The sequence below is a fragment of the Cydia splendana genome, chromosome 25 (assembly GCF_910591565.1).
Source record: "Cydia splendana chromosome 25, ilCydSple1.2, whole genome shotgun sequence".
Lineage (NCBI taxonomy): Eukaryota > Metazoa > Arthropoda > Insecta > Lepidoptera > Tortricidae > Cydia > Cydia splendana.
This window is the reverse complement of record NC_085984.1, coordinates 1,520,347-1,547,564: the sequence shown is the minus strand read 5'-3', so window position 1 is coordinate 1,547,564 and position 27,218 is coordinate 1,520,347. Positions and strand designations below refer to the sequence as shown.

General features: G+C 37.3%; 1 protein-coding gene across 2 annotated transcripts in view; it reads right to left on the bottom strand.

Annotated features, from left to right (window-relative positions):
* Positions 1–27,218, bottom strand: part of LOC134802740 (lactosylceramide 1,3-N-acetyl-beta-D-glucosaminyltransferase-like) — a 49,317-nt gene that overhangs the window by 6,320 nt on the left and 15,779 nt on the right. For both annotated transcript variants that reach the window (XM_063775414.1, XM_063775412.1), the window contains exons 2-6: positions 6,202–6,288; positions 3,953–4,116; positions 2,483–3,337; positions 2,083–2,257; positions 643–791 (exon numbers count right to left, since the gene is read on the bottom strand). In XM_063775414.1, coding sequence (XP_063631484.1) covers positions 643–791; positions 2,083–2,257; positions 2,483–3,337; positions 3,953–4,116; positions 6,202–6,287 — 1,429 coding nt within the window. In that variant the 5' untranslated portion in view covers position 6,288. The remainder of the gene's footprint in view (positions 1–642; positions 792–2,082; positions 2,258–2,482; positions 3,338–3,952; positions 4,117–6,201; positions 6,289–27,218) is intronic.

The window sequence follows — 27,218 nt, the reverse complement described above, 5'->3', positions numbered from 1 at the left end:
TGCCCCAGGGATCCATATTGAGCCCATTTTTAGGGTTCCGTAGCCAAATGGCAAAAAACGGAATAATTATGGATTCGTCATGGCTGTCTGTCTGTCTGTCTGTCCGTCCGTATGTCACGGCCACTTTTTTCCGAAACTATAAGAACTATACTGTTGAAACTTGGTAAGTAGATGTATTCTGTGAACCGCATTAAGATTTTCACACAAAAATTGAAAAAAAAAAACAATAAATTTTGAGGGTTCCCCATAAGAACCGAAACTCAAAAATTATTTTTCATACCCATACGTGTGGGGTATCTATGGATAGGTCTTCAAAAATGATATTGTGGTTTCTAATATCATTTTATTCCAAACTGAATAGTTTGCGCGAGACACACTTCCAAAGTGGTAAAATGTGTCCCCCCCCCCCCCCTGTAACTTCTAAAATAAGAGAATGATAAACCTAAAAAAATATATGTAGGTATGATGTACACTACCATGCAAACTTCCACCGAAAATTGGTTTGAACGAGATCAAGTAAGTAGTTTTTTTTTAATACGTCATAAATCGTAAACCGCAATTTTATTATGTTACTTGCTGCCATGGAACCCTTCATGGGCGAGTCCGACTCGCACTTGGCCGCTTTTTGTTTACAGCACTCACCAGTGATGTAAATGTCTTCTAGATGGAAGTAGGTCTGGTGTAAGGCGGCGCGGTATAGAGCGGAGGCGGTGGGCGCGGACAACGCGTACCCGGTCCCGGACAGGTAGCGAGGGTACACGCGTCCGGAGTACATGTAGCGGGGGCTGTACCTGTAAATGTTGCCATTATTAAATTCTGATTCTCTTAGTAGGGAGGGATGTCAATCACGAAGATATTAGGGTTCCGTACCTCAAAAGGAAAGAACGGAGCCCTTATAGGATCACTCGTGCGTCTGTCTGTAAGTCCGTCTATTCTATTTTCGCGGAAACAGCCTATTTTGAAAAAAATACACAAAATAGTTCTTTACCTATAGATAACAGGAAAACCTATTAGAAATGTGCAGTCAAGCGTGAGTCGGACTTATGTACGGAACCCTAGAAACACGAGTCCGACTCGCACTTGGCCGGTTTTTTTTATATACGACTTCAGTTGGCAACCAACTTTTCGCCGATAATTTAATTGAAATGAATTAAACCAATAGCGACTAAAAATTCAAGTGAGTGAAACCGTTGTCGTCTAAACAGATAATTTAATTCATACCTACGCCATTTGCAACCCTGATAAAAAATGTTAATGCAATTTATATTTAACGCAAACAATATTGTCGTGTTAGCTGATATGAATTTCCGCTAATTGAAACTGGATTGAATAAATCATACCTATTTATAAACTATTAATTAATAATTACAGTGAATAAGACTAATTGGGTACAGTTAATTAATTATAAAATGATTATAAAATTTCGCTGTAAAGGATTCATAAATGGTTGTGATGGGGTTAAATTTCTGGGTATCAAGATTAATAGATTTTAGCTGAAACAGCAAGTAACAAACGTTTGTAGCGATCTAAGTCGATTTGACTTTGCCCTAAAAAAAATATAAAAAATAATGAATCTACGGTCCTGATCACGGCTATGTGGCATTTGTTCTTCGATATGGAATTATAATTTGGGGAAACTCTACAACTAAGTTACGCGCTGTGCGAGGAGCAAGGTCATTAGTGTCATGACCTTTTTAAAAAGTTTAAAATACTCGGGTTGAAATTAGTAACCTGAACTTTATTTTATTTCTATATGAGTTCAAAACTCGAATTTAATTTGTCCTTGTACAAGTACACGGGGACTCACATGGAAAAATACTGATATGAGAAACTGGAAATGAGAATGTTAAGAGGGATGTGTGGTGTGACAAGAATGGATAGGATAAGGAATGAGTGATGGACTGTGTGAGAGATGATATGAAACGAACGCGAGTGAATGATGAGATGACGGGCGAGAGAGGTATGGAAGAAAAAGACATGCTGCGCCGACCCTAAATGAATGGGATAAGGGCAAGCGAATGATGACATGGAAAAATACTAGTAATGTATACGGTGTATACCTAACATATAAAATAAACTCACCACTTATTGTGCTTATCAGCGACCGGCCTAGCGCCGCATATGAGGTCCCCAATAAGTAGGTACTCCTTGCTGTTTGGGTGCTTGAGGTCGTGGTCTTTTGAACGGTTCCGCAAGTTCGTGACCAGCGCAGGCACGTTGATGTACATGTCGTCGTCTGTCTTTAGGATGTAACGGACTGGGAAATTAATTAATTAATTAATATTACTACGAAAACATCCATTTTACGGTAGGTATATAATAGGCAACAATTAATAATTAGTTGAAACTGTTGAAAGCACAAGAGATGCAACGTGTAAAAAATGAGATGTAACGTGATCTGAGTTTCACATGTTTTTTGGTTACTCAAAAAGGGATAATATAGTCTGATCTCTCTGAAAACTGAATTAGGTTATGTACTCACCACTTTCATTGCACTTATTCGTAACCCACTTCAACATCATAATAGATTTCAAAGTAAGATTGTTATAAGAATCAATGAAGCCCTCCTGCAAAACGTCCCCGTACTTCTGCACTTCTTCTTCTATCTTATTCTGTACTTCTGTATCATTCTCATTACTCGGCAAACCAAGCAGGAACAAGAGTTTGAAATCTGGTTCTCCCTCTATTTTAAAGTCTTCTTTAACTTTACTATCATCTTCTTTAAGAAAATGTTTATCTTCCCATAACATATTAAGAACTTTATCTAAATTAGTATTATCTTCGTAACCTTTTGGAGGTATTTTCATAACGTTGCTCTCGTAATCGTATTTATAATCGTTATCATCACCTAATTCTTTATTCATATCAAATTCAGGTAACATAACATCATCTTCGAATCTCTTTTCCTCAGGTACTTCTGTTTTCACTTCAATTTTATCGTTAAGATTATTTTGAAGAGCCTTAGCTAACTCTGGCAACAAATGTTTGAAGCTGCTGATATCTCTTTTAGTTTTCTCACTACTATTCATATGACTATCTAATGGATACAAATCGTAAGTATAATTATAATCTTTATACTTTTCCCTAATCTCGTTATAAATTTTAGATAATTGTAAATATGTTTTGTAATGCCCCCACGTTTCTCTTATGGCTACTCTTCTGTCGAAGTGTGTGGTGGAGGAGCAGACTATGATGAGAAGGAACAGGTTGTTCTTTTTGTCTATATTGTATGGGGGGCAGATGAGTTTGGGTTCGTGTATGGTGGTCACGTTGTTCGGTTGAACGTATATTTTAGTGTCGCGGTTTGTATTCATGGACCAGCCGGCGACAGCAGCACCTGAAATAGCGCCCAAAATAGTATTGCATTGTAAAGATAAAGTATACTTAATTTATCCATGAATTTTATTACTGGATTCCTATGACTTTTGCTTAATAAATAAATAAATAAAATAAATAAATAGTAGGGGACATCTTACACAGATCAAACCTAGCCCCAAACTAAGCAAAGCTTGTACTATGGGTACTAGGCGACGATATACATACTTGTATAGATAAATACATACTTATATACATAGAAAACAACCATGACTCAGGAACAAATATTAGTGTTCATCACACAAATAAATGCCCTTACTGGGATTCGAACCCAGGACCATCGGCTTAGCAGACAGGGTCACTATCCACTAGACCAGACCGGTCATCAAATAATATTTGCTTAATCTAGACTTCGCGTTAGCTTTGTCCTAATGAGGATTTCCGCGATCGAGTTTTTCACTAGATGACAGCACCGTGGCGAGAGGTCTAGCTGTCATAATCCACCAATCATGTTTAACCATGTTTTTTTATTGGTGGATTTTGACAGCAGCTGTCAAAAAGACCTCTCGTCACGGTGCTGCTATCTAGTGAAAATCTCGATCGCGGAAACCTTCTTTCGATTGTGCTTAATACTGACCTTTAAACATTTGAACGTTGGCCTTATTATAGACGGGGATGTAGAGCAGCACACAGAACATGATCATGGCCGTGCAGAACAGGAAGAACTTGGCCAGGGCGGTGACCGTCGACCGGCGAGAGCGCGGCTCCGGCGACGGAGAGCGCGCCACGCGGGTTGCGTACCTGCAAGGTTATTACCACTTAAATACCTTTTCACAAGATTTTATTTAGTAATTCCTCTAATTCATTTTGAAATATATAAGTTAACAAATGTACTCTGGAAATGGTACCAGTATCTTTGGCACTATGCCCCAGGCGCGCTCTTTATTATGTATTCGTTTTAGTTTTGTAGGTAGTTTTAATTTTAGGTTACTTTTTATTATAATTATTTAACGCTGCTTTCACATGTTTATGTAAAAAATCAGCAATAAATTGAACTCTAAATATATTAAGTTTATAATGTATTAATAATAGCATTAAAATATAAATTTGTCCTTTAGGTAAAAATATATGTAAAAATAGCTATTAACATAATGTGCTAACGTGGAGTCACGGGACGGGCTTAGCCTAGTGTGATCCACTAACTAAATCAATGTAAATGTAACCGACTGATTTAAAAATAAATATTACTTTATTTTCGTATGTAAGTTTGTTAGTTAGTGTGTTAGTGTGGGTCATGGTATAATAATATACTCCGCCTGGTACTCTCTTCCGACCACGTGACTGACACAAGCCTACGTCATCATGCGACAGCGCTATATAATAGTATCAAATAGTATGCAATAGCGCTATACAAAGTGGCAATGTTATTGTGACGTAGGCTTGTGTCACTCTGGGAAGAGGAGATCATATTTTATAGTATAGTATAGTATCATTTATTGCAAACCATGGTATAATACAATAGATGTCACAATGGAAATGGGTCGCATGGCACCCTGGTAGGGTATGGTAATTATCCTTATAACTAAATACATTAACTAAATATAATATTTAGTACAGAAAAATAGCCTTACTTAAAGTTAACTTATATTATTACTACATATTTATTACTATCTAAGTATAGGAACTTTGTTTTCAATCATAGATCATCCTGCATAAATTCATCGATGGTATAGTATGATTTTTTTAATAGAATGGACTTGAGTTTATTTGTAAATAAATGATTTTTTTCTGCATTTTTTATTTCAGTAGGTAACTTGTTATATATTTTTATTGCTCGGTAGTAAGGTCCTTTTTAGGGTTCCGTACCCAAAAGGTAAAACGGGACCCTATTACTAATTAGGGTTCCGTACCCAAAAGGTAAAACGGGATCCTATTACTAAGACTTCGCTGTCCGTCCGTCCGTCCGTCCGTCCGTCCGTCCGTCTGTCACCAGGCTGTATCTCACGAACCGTGATAGCTAGACAGTTGAAATTTTCACAGATGATGTATTTCTGTTGCCGCTATAACAACAAATACTAAAAACAGAATAAAATAAAGATTTAAGTGGGGCTCCCATACAACAAACGTGATTTTTGACCAAAGTTAAGCAACGTCGGGCGTGGTCAGTACTTGGATGGGTGACCGTTTCTTTTTTGCATTTATTCCCGTTTTTTTTTCATTATGGTACGGAACCCTTCGTGCGCGAGTACGACTCGCACTTGCCCGGTTTTTTATAAATATCTAAGATTGGTTCTGGAAGAATGAGATTATTTTTGCGACGCGCACTCTTATTGAATTCAAATAGGTGAAGATTATTTTTGACAAATGAAGTTATTTCCAGGATATACAGAGAGGGGAGAGTCAATATTTGAAGTTTCTGAAAGTGAGGTTTGCAACTGTCGGTCTGTGGAATATTTGCCAATATACGGATGCATTTTTTTTTAATTATAAAGAGGCCGTGGGCGTCACTGCTATGACCCCACAACAGCAAACCATAACTAAGCCACGACTGTGCATATGCGTAGTAAGCTGACAGGGCGCACTGGATATGCGTGTTGGATTTTAAAATGCTGAACGCGTAAAGGAAGGAAGATAGTTTTGATTTTACTTTGGCTATATGTGTTTTCCAGTCTAAGTGGGTATCAATAGTTAGTCCTAGTAGAGTACATTCAGTCTCTTCTTTTATGTTTAAATCTTGCAGTAGTGGTGTCAAGTCAGTATGGTGTGGGTCAAATCTTGGTTTGCTAAATTTGACCCACTTCACAATTGTGTCAATAATACTGTCATTTGATTCATCATTATTAAAGTAATTTTCATCACTATTGAGGTGAATACGTTTCTCTGTACCTGTTATACAAGATTGGGCTGTCATCGCTGTCACGGCCCGACGAGTAGTACCTGTCTTCGTAGTCCTCGTCATGCGCATGTGCCATGCTGGAACAGACAGACATACATGTTACACACATACAGACATTGTAGTACAGGGCGCGTAGCCAACGTGCCCATCGTTGACGGTCCGTAGCGCATCGTAGTCATATCTCTCTATCACTCTTCCATAGGTTGAACATAGGTTCTAGTGCAACAGTGACAGTTGCGTTTCGTTCGTTACCGATACCGATTACCGATTGCATGTTGGCTATGCACCCAGGTCCTTCTCCGAACGGAGCTCGCTGAGCACTGAGCGGACGGCAGTGCGTGCCCGGGATCGCGGATATCATTGTTATATTTGTTATTGAATTGTTAGTGTTAGCTCGAACAGACAGACAGACATACATGTGACACACGTACAGACATATGAGACATAGCAAGGCTATAGCTCTATACAAACATTGCAATTTAAATTAAAGCTTGTAATTATAACACTGATAAAAGGTTATCATGTTACAAATAAGGGTCGAGGTTGAAGTTTGTTTAGGTGGAATCCGTTTATTATGACTCCGCTTATCCTGACCAACCGCTGACCTTATTACTGTGCGAAGTTTGGTTATCATATAAAATTCTTTGTGACAAAGTCGGATAAGTTGACTTCGCTTATAGTGACAAACCGCTTACTATGACCTATAAATCCTATTTTCGTGAAATTATGTCCGGTTATACTGACACATTCGCTGGTTTTCGTGGCCGCCCCCACGTTTTTCCCTGCGAGGACGTTTGGAGCGTTCGTGGCGTATAAGTTGTTTTAGTTTTGATGCTCAGTGACAAGTTGATAATTGGTACAAAGTAATTAAATTCATCTCTCACAAAGGTAGTTGAGACTAATTTGGAAAAATTAACAAAAATAAGAAGTTAATCAACTGTTCTTTATATTATATGACATCCGCTTAGTATGACGTGTTTGTCACTTCCCTTCGATGTCATTATATGCGAATTCTACTGTAGTTTTTTTACCCGATTACGGGAAAGATTAAATACCGTTACCGTTAAGTGACTGCGCCAGCCAGCAGTTCTGCTGCAAGGACGCAGAAGCGTTGGTCACACAGGAGAGGGAGGGACAGAGAGGCTCGTCGAGCTTGCTCAAATACACGCGCTGGCACGATCCAGGCCGTCGGTCAGAGACGTATGCTACGGTACGCTAACAATCTCCGTCCAGACAAACCTGTTCCGAGCTAGGGCGTGTATTCGGGCCTACTCGTGTATTCCTCCCATCATCTGCCGCCCCGGCATGCTCAACTGACCCTCCTGCCCGAGACACCGGCTAGCCAATAATACAGGTGGGGAGTGTGGGGCTGGTGCAGTCGAGGATAGGAGTTGACGGGAGTAGAAGAACCAGACCGAATACCAGCATCGTGCCCAGTGTAAGGAAGATAGATAAATACTAGTGTAAATATATAGGTAAGAAGGGATGGTGACTGCGATTAAGTTGCGTTCGTTGCTCTTAGGTTTGTTGTGAAGCCGATTGTAATTTTCACGTGTGTTGTTCAATCACTGGTCTGTATTTCTCATCAGGCTGGGACTTCGGTATTAACAGTTTTCATGAATTCGTGATTGACTTTCTTTAAGGTCTTTTTCTAATATATGGCTTTCGTATTTTCTTAAGTTTCTTCGCCATTGTCCGTTGCCACTTGCGATAGCCAAAACTTTAAGCCTTGCTAGTCTCCAGACAATATGTTTCTTCTGGAAAGTAGGGGTTTTGTATGACAGCGGGATGATGGCTGCAAAGGCGATGCCGCGCTATGTAAATATTTGAGTTTGCGCGGAGATTGTCCTTGGCGTTTCGTGAGCTCGTGATCGTCCGGTTTGGTTTCAATCCGTAATATTTGTCTCAGTGCGTTGACTGCTTGTTCCATAATATCCTGGATATACGCCGCAATAGCGCGCCGTAAATGCAATCCCATTGGAGAGTTAACTATATAATCTTGGATATTACGAAATTTTCAACTTTACCCGCCCAGTTTTGCCATTTCAGGCGCGATCATTGTGTTTAACTCCGCTTCCATGTATTATGGGCATATTAAGGTTGTACCTAACGGACGACGTTCAGTGTCTCTCTTGTCCTGAAATAATTGTATCAAGGTTCTTTTCTTCTGATAGCCGTGTCTTGCCGCTGTTATTTGACGTCTTGGGGTTGCTAGTGATCTCTTGGAGTGGCGCAGTGCCAATATACGGTGTGTGCGTATTAATACAACTACATACGACAACACTATGAAATAATCACGCTTATCAATCAACACTGCAAGAAAGCGACAAAACAATAAGTAACACTCGAACACTTGACTTTATGTTTTAAGCTGACAAAATAGAATCACCACCAAATATTATTCGTACTTATGCACTGAACACTGTCAACGGTAGGTATGTTCTCTTTTGTATCGTTCATAAATATCCGACTTATGGATGCGCCAAGACTTAGTACTTAGGTACTACTGGGATTTGTAAAGTGTCAGGCTCAGGTCACGCTTAGAAAAGTGATCATTTATTTCTGTTCTTGTGCTAATATACAGTTTTTCACGTAGCACCTAGAAATAATTAGGGCAATTCCAAAATAACACTGAGATCTGGTTGCTCAACGGACATTCAAATTAATTTGGCACTGCATATAGCCAGACACTTTTAGCACAAATAAAAACACAAAGACACTGTCACTTTAATAAACAAATCACTCATTTAAAAATGTATGGGTTCAAAGATTGTACGATACTACATTTAAACAAACATTAGGCTTCGTTGCTTTTGTCCGGGAATGATAACAAAAACCTTTTGGCTCATCTGTGCAATTTAGCGGCCTGTACTTTTTACCCGACTACGGCAACGCAAAAGGAGGGTTATGATTTTGACCGTTATGTTTGTGGGTATGTATGTATGTATGTATGTTCACCTGTTCCCTCATAACTTCTAAATTACTCATTGAAATTTGACAAACGATGTGTCATTCGAATCGTCTTAATCGTCCGCTGGTTATAGGCTATCCCATCAAAAACATAAATGTAAAAAAGGAGAGCCAAGTTCAATACAAAAATTATGCTTGGCTGTGGGGTTCGCCGCAAAAAGAATGGAAATCTAAATGAGTGCCAAGTTCTATGCAAAATCCAAATATGTATTTATAAGAACAAAATAACATTATAAACAAGTATTAAACTCTATTTCTTTGCTTTATTAGATACCTATAACAATTGCTGTTATTTAAAAAAAAATGTGAGATCTTAAAGCAGGTTTGATTTGACTTGGCCAGTTTTCATTACATCAGTAATTTTATAAAGTTATTCAACATATATATATATATATATATATATATATATTGTAATTCTGATAAAAACTGGCCAAGCCAAATCTAACCTACTTTAACATCTCACATTTTTTTTAAATAACAGCAATTGTTATAGGTATCCAATAAAGAAAAGAAATAGAGTTGAATACTTGTTTACAATGTTATTTTGTTCTTATAAATACATATTTGGATTTTGCATAGAACTTGGCACTCATTTAGATCTCCATTCTTTTTGCGGCGAACCCCACAGCCAAGCATAATTTTTGTATTGAACTTGGCTCTCCTTTTTGACATTTATGTTTTTGATGGGATATCAATACTTTTTGTAAAGAAAACTAGGCAGGTATTGAGATTTAATGTTTTTTCTTGTGTTTCCGCTGCATGTTTTTTACTTCTCTTTGTATTAATTATGTGGTGCCGCGCGCCGCCAACGACACACCGTTGGCCGGTTGTTTAGCGCGTATTACAAGTTTTTTGTATGGGGACACCACTTATTTTTTGACTTAACTTTATTTTTATATTTCTTTTATATAGCAAATATAATAATACATATATTGGGATAGTTTCAAATATCTGCTTGTAACGGTTCCAACGCTACAATTAAAAAAATTTTTTTTGTATGGGGACCCCCCCGCCCCTATTTTTTACCTTTTTTTATTTTTAGATTTTTTCCTACGCTTACACACAATTACCGAGCTGGATTCCAAATTTCATCCTTCTAGGTCATCTGGAAGTAGGTTAGGTTTAGGTACTATATGTCAGTCACAATAAAAAAAAAATTGTATGGGGACCCCCCCTATTTATTAACTTTTTTTATTTTTAGATTTTTTCCTACGCTTACACACAATAACCGACCTGGATTCCAAATTTCATCCTTCTAGGTCATCTGGAAGTAGGTTAGGTTTAGGTACTTATATGTCAGTCACAATAAAAAATGTTTTTTTTTGTATGGGGACCCCCCCTATTTTTTAACTTTTTTTTATTTTTAGATTTTTTCCTCCGCTTTCACATAATAACTGAGCTGGATTCCAAATTTCATCCTTCTAGGTCATCTGGAAGTAGGTTAGGTTTAGGTACTATAAGTCAGTCAGTCAGTCTTAAAATTTACGACTTTTTGACCTTCATATCTTTATAACCGTTTGAGCTAGCTTCATGAAATTTGGGCTACTGGATGTTCTTATGGATATAATTAAACACACGTAGTTTTATGTGTTTACGTTAAAGAGGTTTTGAGTTATAGAAGGGTCAAAAGTGGCACCAAGTGGTTCGTGTAATAATACACTCGGCGCTGGCTAGCCAGTTCCTTTGCTTGAACTTGGCTTGACACGCTCCCGCGTGTCTAGATAATGACGTCACAAAAAAATGAACACGGCGCCCTCTAGAGTTCATAAAGTCACGAACCAAAAAAATAAAAATAAGTAATGATGACGTGTTGTATATCATTTGAAAGAGCTCAATTAGTAGCACATTTCAAATATATACATATTGTTAGCTTTTGCACCCGGCTTTACTTGCATGCACCCGATAAAACATTAATTTATCGGGTAGGTAATTCGAACTACGAATTCTACAAGTGCTCTGGATTCTATCCGCGACCCGCGTGTTACGCTTACGCGACTACGGCGATACAAAAAGGTTTTTGCATCATAAATTTGCTTGGCCGCTATATACATAGTTTTTTTAATGAGCTGCAATATTATATAACGTGAATAGGTATAGAAGTCCAGATCAGCCAAAATGTATGAAACAGCCAATTTTTTTACAAGATTGGGTTTGGTCCTATAGTAAAAGTTGCTTAGTATATTCGCCTCGTAAAATATTGCTAGACAAAAAAAACGCCTTCGCAGTGGCCAGGCAAAGCATACTCAAACGTACCTATGAGACGCAACGGACTCGGTCCAAAAAGCGCCCCCATACTAAAAAGGTCAAGCGTAGCCCGATGTACGTGGCGCGCTGTACGCTGTCCAAAGCCGGGGGCCTCCGGCGCCCTCATACTTAAAGACTCGGGCGTAGCCCGACGTACGAGGCTCGCTGTACGCGTTTCAAAGCCGGGCGCCTTCGGCGCCCTCATATTAAAAGAGTCGGGCGTAGCCCGATGTACGCGTTCCAAAGCCGGGCGCCTTCGGCGCCCTCATACTTAAAGAGTCGGGCGTAGCCCAACGTACGAGGCTCGCTGTACGGGTTCCAAAGCCGGGTGCCTTCGGCGCCCTTATACTAAATGAGTCGGGCGTAGCCTGACGTACGAGGCTCGCTGTACGGGTTCCAAAGCCGGGCGCCTTCGGCGCCCTCATACTAAAAGAGTCAGGCGTAGCCCGACATACGAGGCTCGCTGTACGCGTTTCACAGCCGGGCGCCGAATCGGCGCCCTCATACTAAAAGAGGCGGGCGTAGCCCGACATACGAGGCACGCTGTACGCGTTCCAAAGCTGGGCGCCTTCGGCGCCCTCATACTAAAAGAGGCGGGCGTAGCCCGACGTACGAGGCACGCTGTACGCGTTCCAAAGCCGGGCGCCTTCGGCGCCCTCATACTTAAAGAGTAGGGCGTAGCCCGACTTGCGAGGCTCGCTGTACGGGTTCCAAAGCCGGGCGCCTGAAGGCAAAGAGTCGGGCATAGCCCGACGTACGAGGCACGCTGTACGCTTTCCAAAGGCAAATAGTAACGAAATCCTGACCACAAAATTAATTAAATAAAAAGTAAGTTCAAAAACTAAAACCCGACTACTGCAAATCGCGCTCTAAAAAGTACGAAACAAGATAGAATTCTTATCTGAAATTATCAAACAGGAAATATTATAAATGTTATCATTTTTTTTAATAAATAAATACAACGTAATATAATTTACTATTTTTTTATATATTTACAGAGATTCAGAGGATAGCCGTGGTCGTATGCCACTTTACCTTAAAGTTTATAATCGTGGCATATTACGGATACGGCGATCCTTTGATTATCTCTGTAAATATATAAAAATGTAGTAAATTATATTACGTTGTATTGTTTCATACTTTTTAGAGCGCGATTTGTAGTAGTCGGGTTTTAGTTTTTGAACTTACTTTTTATTATGGTTATTTGGTCAACAGATGCGTTTAAGGGAAGCGTATTTGTTTTTTCTAAACTCGGCCTTTATTTTAAAACTGTACGTATTGCACCATAGTTTTAAATGGTTTCCCGTCATTCAAAGCACCCCGAGCGACGGCTGCTTTCTCCTAGTTATATTGACTTGATATTCTCAGGATCGTAGATAAAAAGAAACTTACGATAAAACACTCTAAACACTAATAATGTATAGTAATTTAACACTTAGGTTTACCTTGGTACGGTGCGTAGGTACTGCGTATACGAGAGGTATCTCGTATATTTATATTTAATAGGTATATTTGATACAGCGCTGGAGAAATTTAGGTGCATCCGTGACCGTGGTCACTTTTGGTGCTGCCTGTGTAATGTCGATACATTATATACCTACACATTATAGGTGCCAGTTGTTTATATTCAGTAATTTGAAATATTTGTCTAATCTAATGACCTGGTATTTGCTGCCAGTATCGTCAGCAATTCCAAGTTAATGGCCCTTAAATATGTAATACCTAGTATGTACGTGTAACTAGACGCAAATGACGCAATGACGACCGGTCTGGCCTAGTGGGTAGTGACCCTGCCTGCGAAGCCGATGGTCCTGGGTTCTAATCCCAGTAAGGGCATTTATTTGTGTGATGAACACTAATATTTGTTCCTGAGTCATGGGTGTTTTCTATGTATATAAGTATGTATTTATCTATATAAGTATGTATATCGTCGCCTAGCACCCATAGTACAAGCTTTGCTTAGTTTGGGGCTAGGTTGATCTGTGTAAGATGTCCCCAATATTTATGAAAAAAAAAGAGGTAATCTTTGCGGAACACAGTGCGTATGCGCAAAACATCTTGCATCGAACCTTAAGGGTTATTCGGTTGGGAAATAGTATGTAGAACGCGAGTGTGGCGATCTTTACTGTAAAACTTAAGTACATAAAGAGCACTGCTGCCTCAACCCTTAAGCAATGTTCATGCATGATTATAGTAGGTATGTATATGCAAATCGGAACAATCTCACCGGGGCCACCAGCCCAGGTACGGCACTTGTTGTTGATGTCATCAGCCTATGTCGCACGCACTGATGATAGGTACACACTGCACACACACACGTGGAAAAATGCCTATCTCTCTATATATATATATATATATATATATATATATATATACATCTCTCTATATATATATATATATATATATATATATATATATATATATATATATATATATAGAGAGATAGGCATTTTTCCACGTGAGTGTGTGCAGTGTGTACCTATCATCAGTGCGTGCGACATAGGCTACATATATATATATATATATATATATATATGTAAACACACTGCACAGGGCACACTCGTCAAGATTGATATAAATCGCTAAAATGAGTAACTATAAAGCGGCTAGGTCGCGTCAGGGAACATGACCGTCGCGTCGGTGTGAGTCGGTCAGTTGCGCATCTGCGCGATCAGGGGATTTATGGTTTCGTCCCGGGGTTTAACAATTTTAAGGGATAAATAGGCATGCACAGATGCGTCCGTCTTCCACGGCGTGTCAAACGAGACCACCCGATTACGGGGAAAGATTAAATAAAATAAAATTAATTTATTATATACATACAGATATAAAATGTGCAGACTGTTTACACGTTTACAGTAAGATAATACGTGAGTCATGTAATCTGTGCACTTGTACTAGTTGTTTATAAGAGTAAGATTATTACAACGCGTTATGTAACGCGATTCTCGGCTTATTTTAGACTCAGAAAATGTACCTTTATATATAGGCATAGACTAGGAATCCTCTAGACCGAGTTTAGAGCAATTATTTCATGCAACCTACCTGACACCCACCTATCCAAAGTGGCCCTGACCTGGAAGCTGCCCGGCAAACGGAAACATGGTCGCCCTAAATCTACTTGGCGCCGTTCTGTGGAGCAAGAGCTGGGTGTATTGGGGATGGGGTGGGAGGAGGCTACCCAACCTGCCCAGGACCGGAGTCAGTGGAAGAAAAAGATTCGAGCCCTACACCCCAGCAGGGGGTAACAGGATGGAAAGAAGAAGAAGATTTCATGCAACCGATGATGCCAAAATTGCGGGGGTGCGCGGGACGAGGTGAGCGAAGTCCCGTGCCGTGATTGGTCCGTTCAAAGACACGGACGTCACACAAAGACACTTTCGACTCGAACATGGAGTAAAATTACCGTATGCGTGGCAGAGGGGGTAGCGCGACTATGCTCAGTCTGGAGGATGTTTTGTCTGTGTATATAGGTAAGACTATAGTCCAGTACCACAACTAACTGCCCGATTCGAACTTGAGATCTAGAAACGATATGGATTAGATGTGTCAGTGCCAAAAGTGACGTTTTTGTTTAAATAGTATTCGTAGTCGCCAGACAGGCGCCGCTGTCATGCTCATAGTCAATAGGCGACAATATATTCCAGGAACGCAATAACGTTTAATTTAAACTGCACTCGTTGCAATTGCATGTCATTTGTTACATCATTCCTTTTATAAAACAATCGATTTATACAGGGTGATTTTTTGTCTGATCATACCTACTCTGAGGGGTGAATACGAATATAGGTCAATATACTTACAATAAACAACAACACAATATTTTAAATTTTTACATTGTTGTGAGTTTTTTGTTCAATGTATTAAACACTGATTTAAACTTTCACGATTTTCACTCGCTAACCCGGACGTGGAATTTAACAAATTATTATATATGTAGGTACATAAATAAATAATTTACCCTATATACGTCCCACTGCTGGGCACAGGCCTCCTCTCAAGCATGAGAGGGTTTGGGCTATAGTCCCCACGCTGGCCCAATGCGGGTTGGGGACTTCACATACAATCTTTGAATTTCTTCGCGGATGTATGAAAAGCTAGTGGTAAATATGAAATGATATTCCGTACATAAGTTCCGAAAAACTCATTGGTACGAGCCAGGATTTGAACCCGCGACCTCCGGATTGAAAGTCGGACGTCAGATCCACTCGGCCACCACCGCTTGTATGATCAAATATGGCTGCTATGGGGCTGTCCATAAATTACGTCATCGTTTTTTGACGATTTTTGACCCCCCCCCCCCCCCCCTAAAATCATCCAAAAATCATGCTTCTAATGACCCCGTTTCCTCCTACGTCATGCTACCATCATCCGATGTCCAGATCCCCCCCCCCCCTAATTTGAAATGACGTAATTTATGAATAGCCCCATATCTGCATGTAAAAGGTAATACCTACTACGACTCAGTTATTGTTACGATTATTTGTTATAAATAACTTTAAGTTAAGTTATAAGTATATGTTACTCATAAATATAATGCAATGCAATACATGATGTAAATTAATCAATTATGAACGTGTGCAGCCTCGTGAAATACATTATGAACTAAATGTACCTACACATTTATAACTTTTATACTTACCTAAATATATTATATTAATAAATGATCTGTAAATATGCGGTAACAGCTCGAGGTCAACAGTATGCCTATATAATTATGTAGTATAGGTATACATACAATAGTAAAATAAACCAAAACAGAAAAACAAACCTACCCTAGAACCCTATGGTTGACTGGTAGAGATCCGGCGTCGGTAAATATGCGTTAACAGCTCGAGGTCAACAGTATGCCTATATAAATGTAGTATATACATACAATAGTAACCCTATGGTTGACTGGTAGAGAATGCCTTAAGGATTAAGTCCACCATTTGTATATGTACTTATTTTTATTGTGCGATAAAGTCTAAATAAATAAAAACCACAAATTTACTGTTGTACTTTTTGTATGTGCAATAAAGTTTAAAAATAAATAAATAAATAAATTTCGGAGGAGGAGGTTTATTTATCAATTCGTCGAGATCTTTTCGTTTATGTACTATATTCTGTGTTCAACTATGTACTATGTTCTCTGTCCGTCAGAAAAATCAAATGTCAAATTATACGCTATAGCTTAAAACACCATCAAATTAGAGTCACTTATCAACTCAAATGACAATGTTGTATTCAAGTTCATTACCCTACGTCATTTACGCTAAGTATATGTTGTATATTTACTAACATCAACTTAACTGAACAATAATAGACTCTATGGGTTTAGAATAAGGTTCATGGAACTAGAATGACGTATAAGTCACTTTTAGTACGATAACATCAACTTAACTGAACAATAATGGACTCTATTCGTTTGGAATAAGGTTCATGAAACTCGAATGACGTATAAATCCTTTTAGTATGCTAACATCAACTTAACTGAACAATAATGGACTCTATTCGTTTGAAATAAGGTTCATGAAACTCGAATCACGTTTAAGTCACTTTTAGTATGGTTGTGTGGACAATGCGATGACATCATTTGGCATTTGCATCTATTCCTGTACTGGCTTTGATTCATCCTGTCCGTACAGTCTGCAGCAGAAGTTGCTAAGCGGGCCACGTGTTCAAAATGATCTCGACGCGACTTTATTGTTAGGAGAATAAGAGGGTGTCAAGGTAATTTTGAACACCTCGCCCGCTTAGCAACTTCTGCTGCTGACTGTACCATAATACGTGTGCATAACTTGAATATGTGATGTTATGAAGCGCTGGTGGCCTAGCGGTAAGAACGTGCGACTTTCAATCCGGAGGTCGCGGGTTCGAACCCCGGCTAGTGCCAATGAGTTTTTCGGAACTTATGTACGAAATATCATTTGATATTTACCAGTTGCTTTTCGTTGAAGGAAAACATCGTGAGGAATCCGGACTAATCCCAATATCTGATGGCAGTCGCTTTCGTAAAAACTAGTGCCTACGTCAAATCAAGGGATTAGTTGTCAAGCGGACCTCAGGCTCCCATGAGCCATGGCAAAATGCCGGGATAACGCGAGGAAGAAGAGAACTTTAATATGTTTTTTTTCATTAAAAATACTGAGTGATTTTGCTGTCTAACCAGACCTTGAGGGGACAATGTGTCATAAAGTCATAATGAACAATTTTTACTACCTTGCCCAACACCGAAACCACAATATTGTATTGTAAACATGTTTACAATACATCTGGTGCTACATTACGACACCAGGTGCTAAAATAATCACATTACGTATAACTACGTCAAAAGTTTAAAGGTCCAAATGTACTGTTAAACTTTGTAATTGGCTACTTTCCTACTAGTCAAATCAGCTTCTTTTTTAGAACTGTCAAAACGATTTGCTAATATGGAATTTATATGAAACCGTGTATAGTGACGTCACGATCAACTCACCTACTTTTTATATATCAATCCGATTTATTAAATAGATATTGTGTGGTTAAAAATAAGTTTTTGGCAAAAATTTCATTTTTGGTACAAGCTTTTATCGCTGACTGTACTTTTCTTACGACAGACAACTAATACTCATCGAGACAATTCTAAAAACCCCTAACACAATTAGGTTGCGTTGTTTCATCACAGAGTTCCTATGGCCACCTCCTGTCTCCATCATCAGATCAGTTCGACAGTACCATATTATTGTATTGTCATCAGAACTACATACAGCTGCCAATTTTCATGACGCTACGATCCTTGGAAGATGGTTAAATTAGTTACCTTAGATTCCATTACATAGTTAGTTACATACAGGTCGACCTAATATATAAAAATAAATAAATAAATAAAAGCTTGTTAATAAATAACGGCTATCTATGTTTTTCTAATAATTATCTGGTGTTTTATTTCGTGCATAGTGTGAAATTATTTATTTTAAGTAGATGAAAGTACCCAATTTCCTATTTTTCGCGCTTGAATCGTAATTAACTATTCAATTACTAAGTAAGCCAGACCCGCTTTCATCACCAATCTAAGGTCACCCTGTATAAGCTCTTATCCGAGTCTGAATCTAGCTCGGAAGTAGGACACCTAAAAATGCCTCGAGGAACTCTCCAGTTAGCAGAAGCCGTGCCAGTTACACTTCACTCTTCTTTTTGTTCTCATAAGAGCGTTTTCACATTGTCCGATCCGATATCGGATGTCGGACGGAAGAAAGTAAAATGTAAGAAATATGTATGTGTTTCTATGTATTTATTTATACATTTAATAAATCACTATTACTAAAAAAACGGTAGATAACCCAATGGCACTCTCCTGCAGCTGTTTTTATCATAGGCGTGCCTTCCGACATCCGATATCCGAAAGGCGCTTCCGATAAATTCTGCTATGTGGGAGCCCTCCGTCAGCTGCCGTACCGATAATATTTGTTTGTGTGCGTATGTGTAGGCATAATGTTTATTGTAGTGTGCGTGACCGCTAAAGACGGCGCCCGAGCGCGCCCCCGCGGCCTGACTACCTACGGGGATGTAGGATCCTACATCCGATCAGATCGGATCAGACAATGTGAAAACGCTCTAAGGCGCTAATTTTTAACCGACTTCATAAACCCAAAGGGTAAAAACGAGACCCTATTACTACGACTCCACTGTCCGTCTGTCTGTCTGTCCGTCCGTCTATCTGTCACCAGGCTGTATCTCATGAACCGTGATAGATGATGATAAATTTTCACAGATGATGTATTTCTGTTAACAAATACTAAACATGAATGAAAAAAATGGAAAATGATTTATTCACTAAACAAGCATTATTTAACAAAATACAGGTTGGTGCCCCTTTTTAAGTATATAAATACCTGTATTAAGGAACACCGCCACCCTAAACGCTACGGAACCCTCGGTGAGCGAGTTCGACTCTCATTTGTCCGGTTTTTTTAATTAATGTTTCCCAATTTCTCGAAGATGACTGACACAGTAACATATCACTACACTACACCTTATAAAACAAAGACCCCCGCCGCGTCTGTCTGTTTGTTTGTTCGCGATAAACTCAAAAACTACTGAACGGATTTTCATGCGGTTTTCACCTATCTATAGAGTGATTCTTGAGGAAGATTTAGGTGTATAATTTGTTTACCCGTGCGAATCCGGGGCGGGTATCTATCTATATATAATAAAAGCCTATAAATACTTCATATAGTTGTTCCCATCGTCAGCAAGTTTGGTATAACCGCCAAAAAGCCGCTCGCATACAATCGAAGCAGCTTTTTGGCGGAGAGATCGTGAATCTTAATAGTCCGCGAACCTCTTTCGAAGTGTTGCCTCTCAGTCGCACTTGTAAATTCGTACGTAAGTGTGACAGGAAGGTAACACGTCGAACGTGATTCACGGTAAGCCCTCAGTGTAGTTGAATTAGTGTCATCGCCAAACAATTTTATCAGCTAAAAGCACATTTCCATAGAAGCCTCATTACCCCTTTGTATTACACAATAGGATCGATATAATTTCCTTCCAATAGTCGTTAACGTGACAAAAAGCCAAGGTGACGCGACAATGGCTAGCTTCAGGGCAAATTACCTTTTTTATACTCCGCTAATTATGTACGAGTCTGCGTCATAGTTTCCGAGTCTGTGTCACAGTTTCCGGGATTAACCGTTAGGCATAGTGTGGGTTATGTTTGCGAAAATAGTATGTATGAGGGAATTAAGGGGCTACCCGAGGTTTTCATCGATTTTTGACAAGTTCTGAATCGTATCTCCTTTTTTTGCACTACAGATAGAATTATAAGACAAACGGTTATCGGTTCTTCAAACTTTTATCTCCGGTGTTGTCTACCTCTACCGGATTTTGAAAAAAATTAATAAGTACTCAATTTTTTTTAAATAATTTTTTAAACATTGTCAAAAAACACTTTTTTCGTATCTAGTTTTCTGTGAAGGATCTTACATGTACGAAATCTACATATTTGGGTTCGTCTTTGACGTCTCGAAAAACGTGTCTAGGGTTGTAATTTTAAACTAATTAACACAAAAGTTATGGCCATAAAACCAGTTTTTTAGCCTAAAATTGTTCAACTTTGTTGCCAAATATCTCGAAGACAATGAACTTTGAAGTAAATATGGGATACTATATTGCTTAAAGCCATTGCTGTTAATATAATAAACTACAAAAAACATTAGAAAACTAAGGGATTCAGATCGACGGTCATTGGCGTGGGGTAGCCCCTTAACGGGCGCCTTTATTGTGGTAATGGTAACGGTAATTTTTGTGGAAATTACCGTACAGGAAATGTCGGGATTTTTAGGGTCATGTCTGGACTTTTGTCAGGATATTCAATTTTTCATGGCAACCCTAGCCCAAGCTAACTCTACATCGACAAAGTGTGACAGCACCACTACAAACGTCACACAGTGGCGCCACCACACTCTGTCGCTTCCCAAGAATCCCAAGAGTTAGATTAGATGGAGTCTATCTATTCTATTTTATTATTGCGACCTTAACACAGTGTAAGGAAATATCCAATCTAACAGTGCGCGTGACTTTGCTTGTAGAATAATAGGATATTCAATTAAATACAATTATCAATGGTAGACAGGATATATGAAACATACACATATGAAATCATTATAGGTATTTTATGAAATCAATAAGTCATGGGACTCCTGAACTAAAGGGGTTGAAAGACTTGAATTTTTTTTAGGGTTCCGTACCCAAAGGGTAAAAACGGGATCCTATTACTAAGACTCCACTGTCCGTCTGTCTGTCACCAGGCTGTATCTCATGAACCGTGCTAGACTGTTGAAATTTTCACAGATGATGTATTTCTGTTGCCGCTATAACAACAAATACTAAAAAATCGGCGAAGTGCGAGTCGGACTCGCACACGAAGGGTTCCGTACCATTATCTATAAAAACGGTCACCCATCCATGTACTGACCCCGCCCGACGTTGCTTAACTTCGGTCAAAAAATCACGTTTGTTGTATGGGAGCCCCACTTAAATATTTATTTTATTCTGTTTTTAGTATTTGTTGTTATAGCGGCAACAGAAATACATCATCTGTGAAAATCTCAGCTGTCTACCTATCACGAGATACAGCCTGGTGACAGACGGACGGACGGACAGCGGAGTCTTAGTAATAGGGTCCCGTTTTACCCTTTGGGTACGGAACCCTCGGTGGGCGAGTCCTCTCGGTTTTTACGTATTCTTAGTAGAAGTTGCGGACTGAGCTAGGGCACACTGCTGCTCGGTAATCCGGCACCTAAAATTGTTCCCCTACTCCGGATTAAAATGCAATACGAGTGTGTACAGTAACAACATAAAAGCACAGAATAAATAATAGTACTAGGTACAGAAGACTCACTCTCTAACAAAACGCGTCTGTTACGATCAGCACAGATATGGCCGCTAGGTGGCGACAGCGCCACGCGCGGCTTATGGCTTTCCCCAAAATTGGGGCGGAACTAAGGAATGCAAATCGGTTATTTTTTGTATGAAAATAAAAGCGGTTTCGGTTAAAAACCGATTATTTCCATACAAAAAATAACCGATTTGTATTCCCTAGGCAGAACGGATGTACGTTTAGCTGCGTAGTAAAGCGACGAAATCGCGGAGTGAGCCACGCCTGATAAAAGTTCGAATTTAAACTGTTGTGAGACATACTAACATTGAATAATTTAACGGTTTAGACTCACTTGTTTTTAGTCACTCGCGCGACATGTTTCGGAGAGCCTAGGTCTCCTTTCTCAAGCACTAACAGTGCGAGCAGCGTTCACGGAAAAATGATTTTTTACACGGCGATATACAGCCGTCGTTATAGCGGCAACAGAAATACATCATCTGTGAAAATCTCAGCTGTCTAGCTATCACAGATCACGAGATACAGCCTAGTGACAGACGGACGGACGGAGGATACCTAGCCTCTCCGAAACATGTCGCGCGAGTGTCTAAAAACGAGTGAGTCTAAACCGTAAAATTATTCAACATAAAAGTTTCAAAATTCAACCGCTTTTTGATCCGGCGTTCGGCTGTGTATGCTGTCGGATTACTGGGAGTGCCGGATTGATTAGCGCCGGAATATTGAGCGCCTACTGTATGTAGGTAGTGTAGTTTACTGAGGGATATTATGCCACGAGCGATAATAATGCAACAATATTAGTATCAGGGACAGGAACCGGTTACCTTAACCGGGGTTTTTCATAGGGTTATTTTAGAGGTGTTTATAAAAACCCCTACCATAACGGTAACCGCTTAATAAGGTAACACTTTGATTCGGTAACCGTATCAGATCGAGTTAACCTCTGTTACCGGTAACCGAAATAAAAACCCAGTCTATTCAGTTACCTCATTATGAGGTTTTTGACCAGTTCAACGATTGTAATCTTTACGCACACTTAAATTCAACTTATTATTGAATAACCGAGGTTGGCATGGGCGGTCTATGAAGCCTCCAACGGCTCCAACACAAACAAGTTTTTTTGCCTTTCCTTTGTTTATCTTTATACCTACCTGTGTGGTGTGTTCTTATTATAAATATTATTATATTATAACTAAAATAATTGAAATAAGTAAATTAAATAAATTAAATGAATTAAATGAATGAAATGAATGAAATGAATGAAATGAATGAAATGAATGAAATGAATGAAATGAATGAAATGAATGAAATGAATGAAATGAATGAAATGAATGAAATGAATGAAATGAATGAAATGAATGAAATGAATGAAATGAATGAAATGAATGAAATGAATGAAATGAATGAAATGAATGAAATGAATGAAATGAATGAAATGAATGAAATGAATGAAATGAATGAAATGAATGAAATGAATGAAATGAATGAAATGAATGAAATGAATGAAATGAATGAAATGAATGAAATGAATGAAATGAATGAAATGAATGAAATGAATGAAATGAATGAAATGAATGAAATGAATGAAATGAATGAAATGAATGAAATGAATGAAATGAATGAAATGAATGAAATGAATGAAATGAATGAAATGAATTAAATGAATTAAATGAATTAAATGAATTAAATGAATTAAATGAATTAAATGAATTAAATGAATTAAATGAATTAAATGAATTAAATGAATTAAATGAATTAAATGAATTAAATGAATTAAATGAATTAAATGAATTAAATGAATTAAATGAATTAAATGAATTAAATGAATTAAATGAATTAAATGAATTAAATGAATTAAATGAATTAAATGAATTAAATGAATTAAATGAATTAAATGAATTAAATGAATTAAATGAATTAAATGAATTAAATGAATTAAATGAATTAAATGAATTAAATGAATTAAATGAATTAAATGAATTAAATGAATTAAATGAATTAAATGAATTAAATGAATTAAATGAATTAAATGAATTAAATGAATTAAATGAATTAAATGAATTAAATGAATTAAATGAATTAAATGAATTAAATGAATTAAATGAATTAAATGAATTAAATGAATTAAATGAATTAAATGAATTAAATGAATTAAAGGAATTAAATTAATTAAATGAATAAATTAAATAAATTAAATAAATTAAATAAATTAAATAAATTAAATAAATTAAATAAATTAAATAAATTAAATAAATTAAATAAATTAAATAAATTAAATAAATTAAATAAATTAAATAAATTAAATAAATTAAATAAATTAAATAAATTAAATAAATTAAATAAATTAAATAAATTAAATAAATTAAATAAATTAAATAAATTAAATAAATTAAATAAATTAAATAAATTAAATAAATTAAATAAATTAAATAAATTAAATAAATTAAATAAATTAAATAAATTAAATAAATTAAATAAATTAAATAAATTAAATAAATTAAATAAATTAAATAAATTAAATAAATTAAATAAATTAAATAAATTAAATAAATTAAATAAATTAAATAAATTAAATAAATTAAATAAATTAAATAAATTAAATAAATTAAATAAATTAAATAAATAAAATAAATAAAATAAAATAAATAAATTAAATAAAATAAATAAAATAAATAAAATAAATTAAATAAATTAAATAAATTAAATAAATTAAATAAATTAAATAAATTAAATAAATAAAATAAATAAAATAAATAAAATAAATAAAATAAATAAAATAAATAAAATAAATAAAATAAATAAAATAAATAAATAAATTAAATTAAATTAATTTAATAAATAAAGTCAATAAAATCAACAAAATATAAATAAAGTAAACAAAATAAACAATTTTTTTAGTATTATTTTTAGGTCTGACGGCACATCACTAATGTACTTTAATGTAGCAAACCAGTAAGCAACCGATAATAAAGGTTACCATAACTGAATGAAAACCTGTTAAAAACCCTTAACAAAAACCCTATCGCGATGGGGTTTTGAGATTAACTCGGTTGAAGGTTAGGGTTACCGTTTCAATAAGGTTACCATTACAATCAGGTAACAGTATGATAGGGTTACCGAATGATAAGGTAACCGAATCGATTGGGTTACCGAATTGATAGGATTAAGCGTAAAGAGGGGTTTTCCGGTCCTTGATTAGTATGCATAATCAGATAACCTATAGTCACTAAGATAAGTAGTATGCAAGATGCGATTATGTATTTCCGCTGTGACCGTAATCTTAAACCTTTTAACCGCCATAGAATTTTTCATCGAGCGTGCCCGTGTCGCCGGCGGTACGAAGTTACACGAAGTTTTGTCTTATTTATCAGACCGCGGCGAAATGAGCCCGATTTTGTTTGTCTTATATATCAGTCAGTCAGTATCAGGGGTCGAAAAGTGCTCGAGTGGAGACCACGGACTAGCAAGCGCAGCGTAGGACGTCCACCCACAAGATGGACAGACGATCTTGTTAAGGTCGCCGGAAGACGCTGGATGCGGGTCGCTTCCAACCGGCACGTATGGAGGTCCAAGGGGGAGGCCTATGTTCAGCAGTGGACGTCTTATGGCTGAGATGATGATGATGATGGTATATCAGTCTACGGCGGTTAAAAGGTTAACTACCTACCTCCTACCAGTCCTACCTATAGCCACCTACCTATAGGCACCTAATACCTTATAAAACGAAGTCCCCCGCCGCGTCAGTCTATTTGTATGTTAGCGATATACTCAAAAACTACTGAACGGATTTTCATGCGATTTTCATTTTCACCTATCAATAGGGTTGGTCTTGAGGAAGGTTTAGGCACACCCCGGACACTGGCGATCAAATGTATGAAACAAACGCGTTCCTACGCACACAGTCTAAGCTCGTGTAGGTGAACGCGTACCATGCTTGTGTGAGTGAGATAAGACGTGCTAGGGTTCCCGCCATTTTGTTGACAAGTTCGATGACCTCAATGACCCAAAACTCATTGCGCGAATTAGGAAGAAATAAGAATCATATTATGCTGTAAGGTGGGTATCTAAGCTCGATTTACACAATAGTTTCCTATTTTGAATCAGTATAAACGTAGTAACAAAATTTTTGTAAGGAAATTCAGGCCACCAAAATATTACGTAAGTTGAAAACATGATTTTTTGTTCATATAGATATTGTGTTGTTTTCAGTGTGGTCTGATAGGTTTAGGTCTAAAACAGATAGGGTAAAAGAAATACTAAACATAAGTACCTATTGTAAGTTGGTATTCTACTAAAACATAAAACACTTTAAAAATAACTGGGTACTTATGTACTTGCCTTGATTCATACAATGGGAATCTGTGGAACTTTCTTTTAGTTTTCAACCGACGAAAAAAACGGAGGAGGTTCTCAAGTCGACGCGTATATATATATATATATATTTTTTGTTGTTTATAGAGCTTAAACAACCGTACACAGTACAACACACGCCCATTACAAAAGGATTTGTAAATATTTGTTTAATATTTTACGTGGCCTCCGCTCTGCGCACCGCGTCGTCGCGTCCTTGCCAGCCGGTAACTGAGAGGTAACCGAGAGCGGGTGGGCGGCACTTTCAACGGGAGGCAGGGAGTGTCCATACTGTGCGTTAGTACTATTTATTATACTGTGGTTTAGGCGTATAATTTATTTAGGTTTACCCGTGCAAAGCCGGGGCGGGTCGCTAGTATTGATTTATATTTACATGCTTAGGAATTGGAGCGAGTTTCTTCTATTACCTATATATATAAAATTGAACTTTCACTGAAAAGCACAATGTACAAAAAATGAAATTGAGAAACGCTAACAACCGAATACTCCGGACCCCACGCACTAATTACGGGAAAAAGAGCTTACTCTACGAAGGTGGTAATCTATACAACAAATTACCAAATACTATAAAAGATGCTAAATCGAATACCACTTTTAAAAAATTACTTAAGCAACATGTTTTAAATAACCTTAGTACAAATAATTAATATAATATAACATAATTTTTTATTTACATAAAAACCATAAAATAAACAATTTAACAAATACTACATTACATGTAAAATACAAATTTATTATTTTTATTAATAAAACATGTCTTAATAATATGAATATTATGAATTAGCTCTCAATATTAAAATAAAAAAATAAAAGCAAGCTATTGACTAGAATAGCTTCTTTTAAATATAATAAAATGTGACGTCCCACGGTCAAAGGTACCTTATGGCGGGTATGGAGTTATGCATACCCCAGTAATCTACAATAAATAAGCTATCGATAACACAAAAGATCAACCTTCTAGGTTGCGTAGTTACAGAGATATGATTTTTTGAAAATAATGTTGTGAAATGAGCAACTTTACGATAGAGAAGTTTTAAGTTTAGCCGCCTAAAAAACTATGTTCCT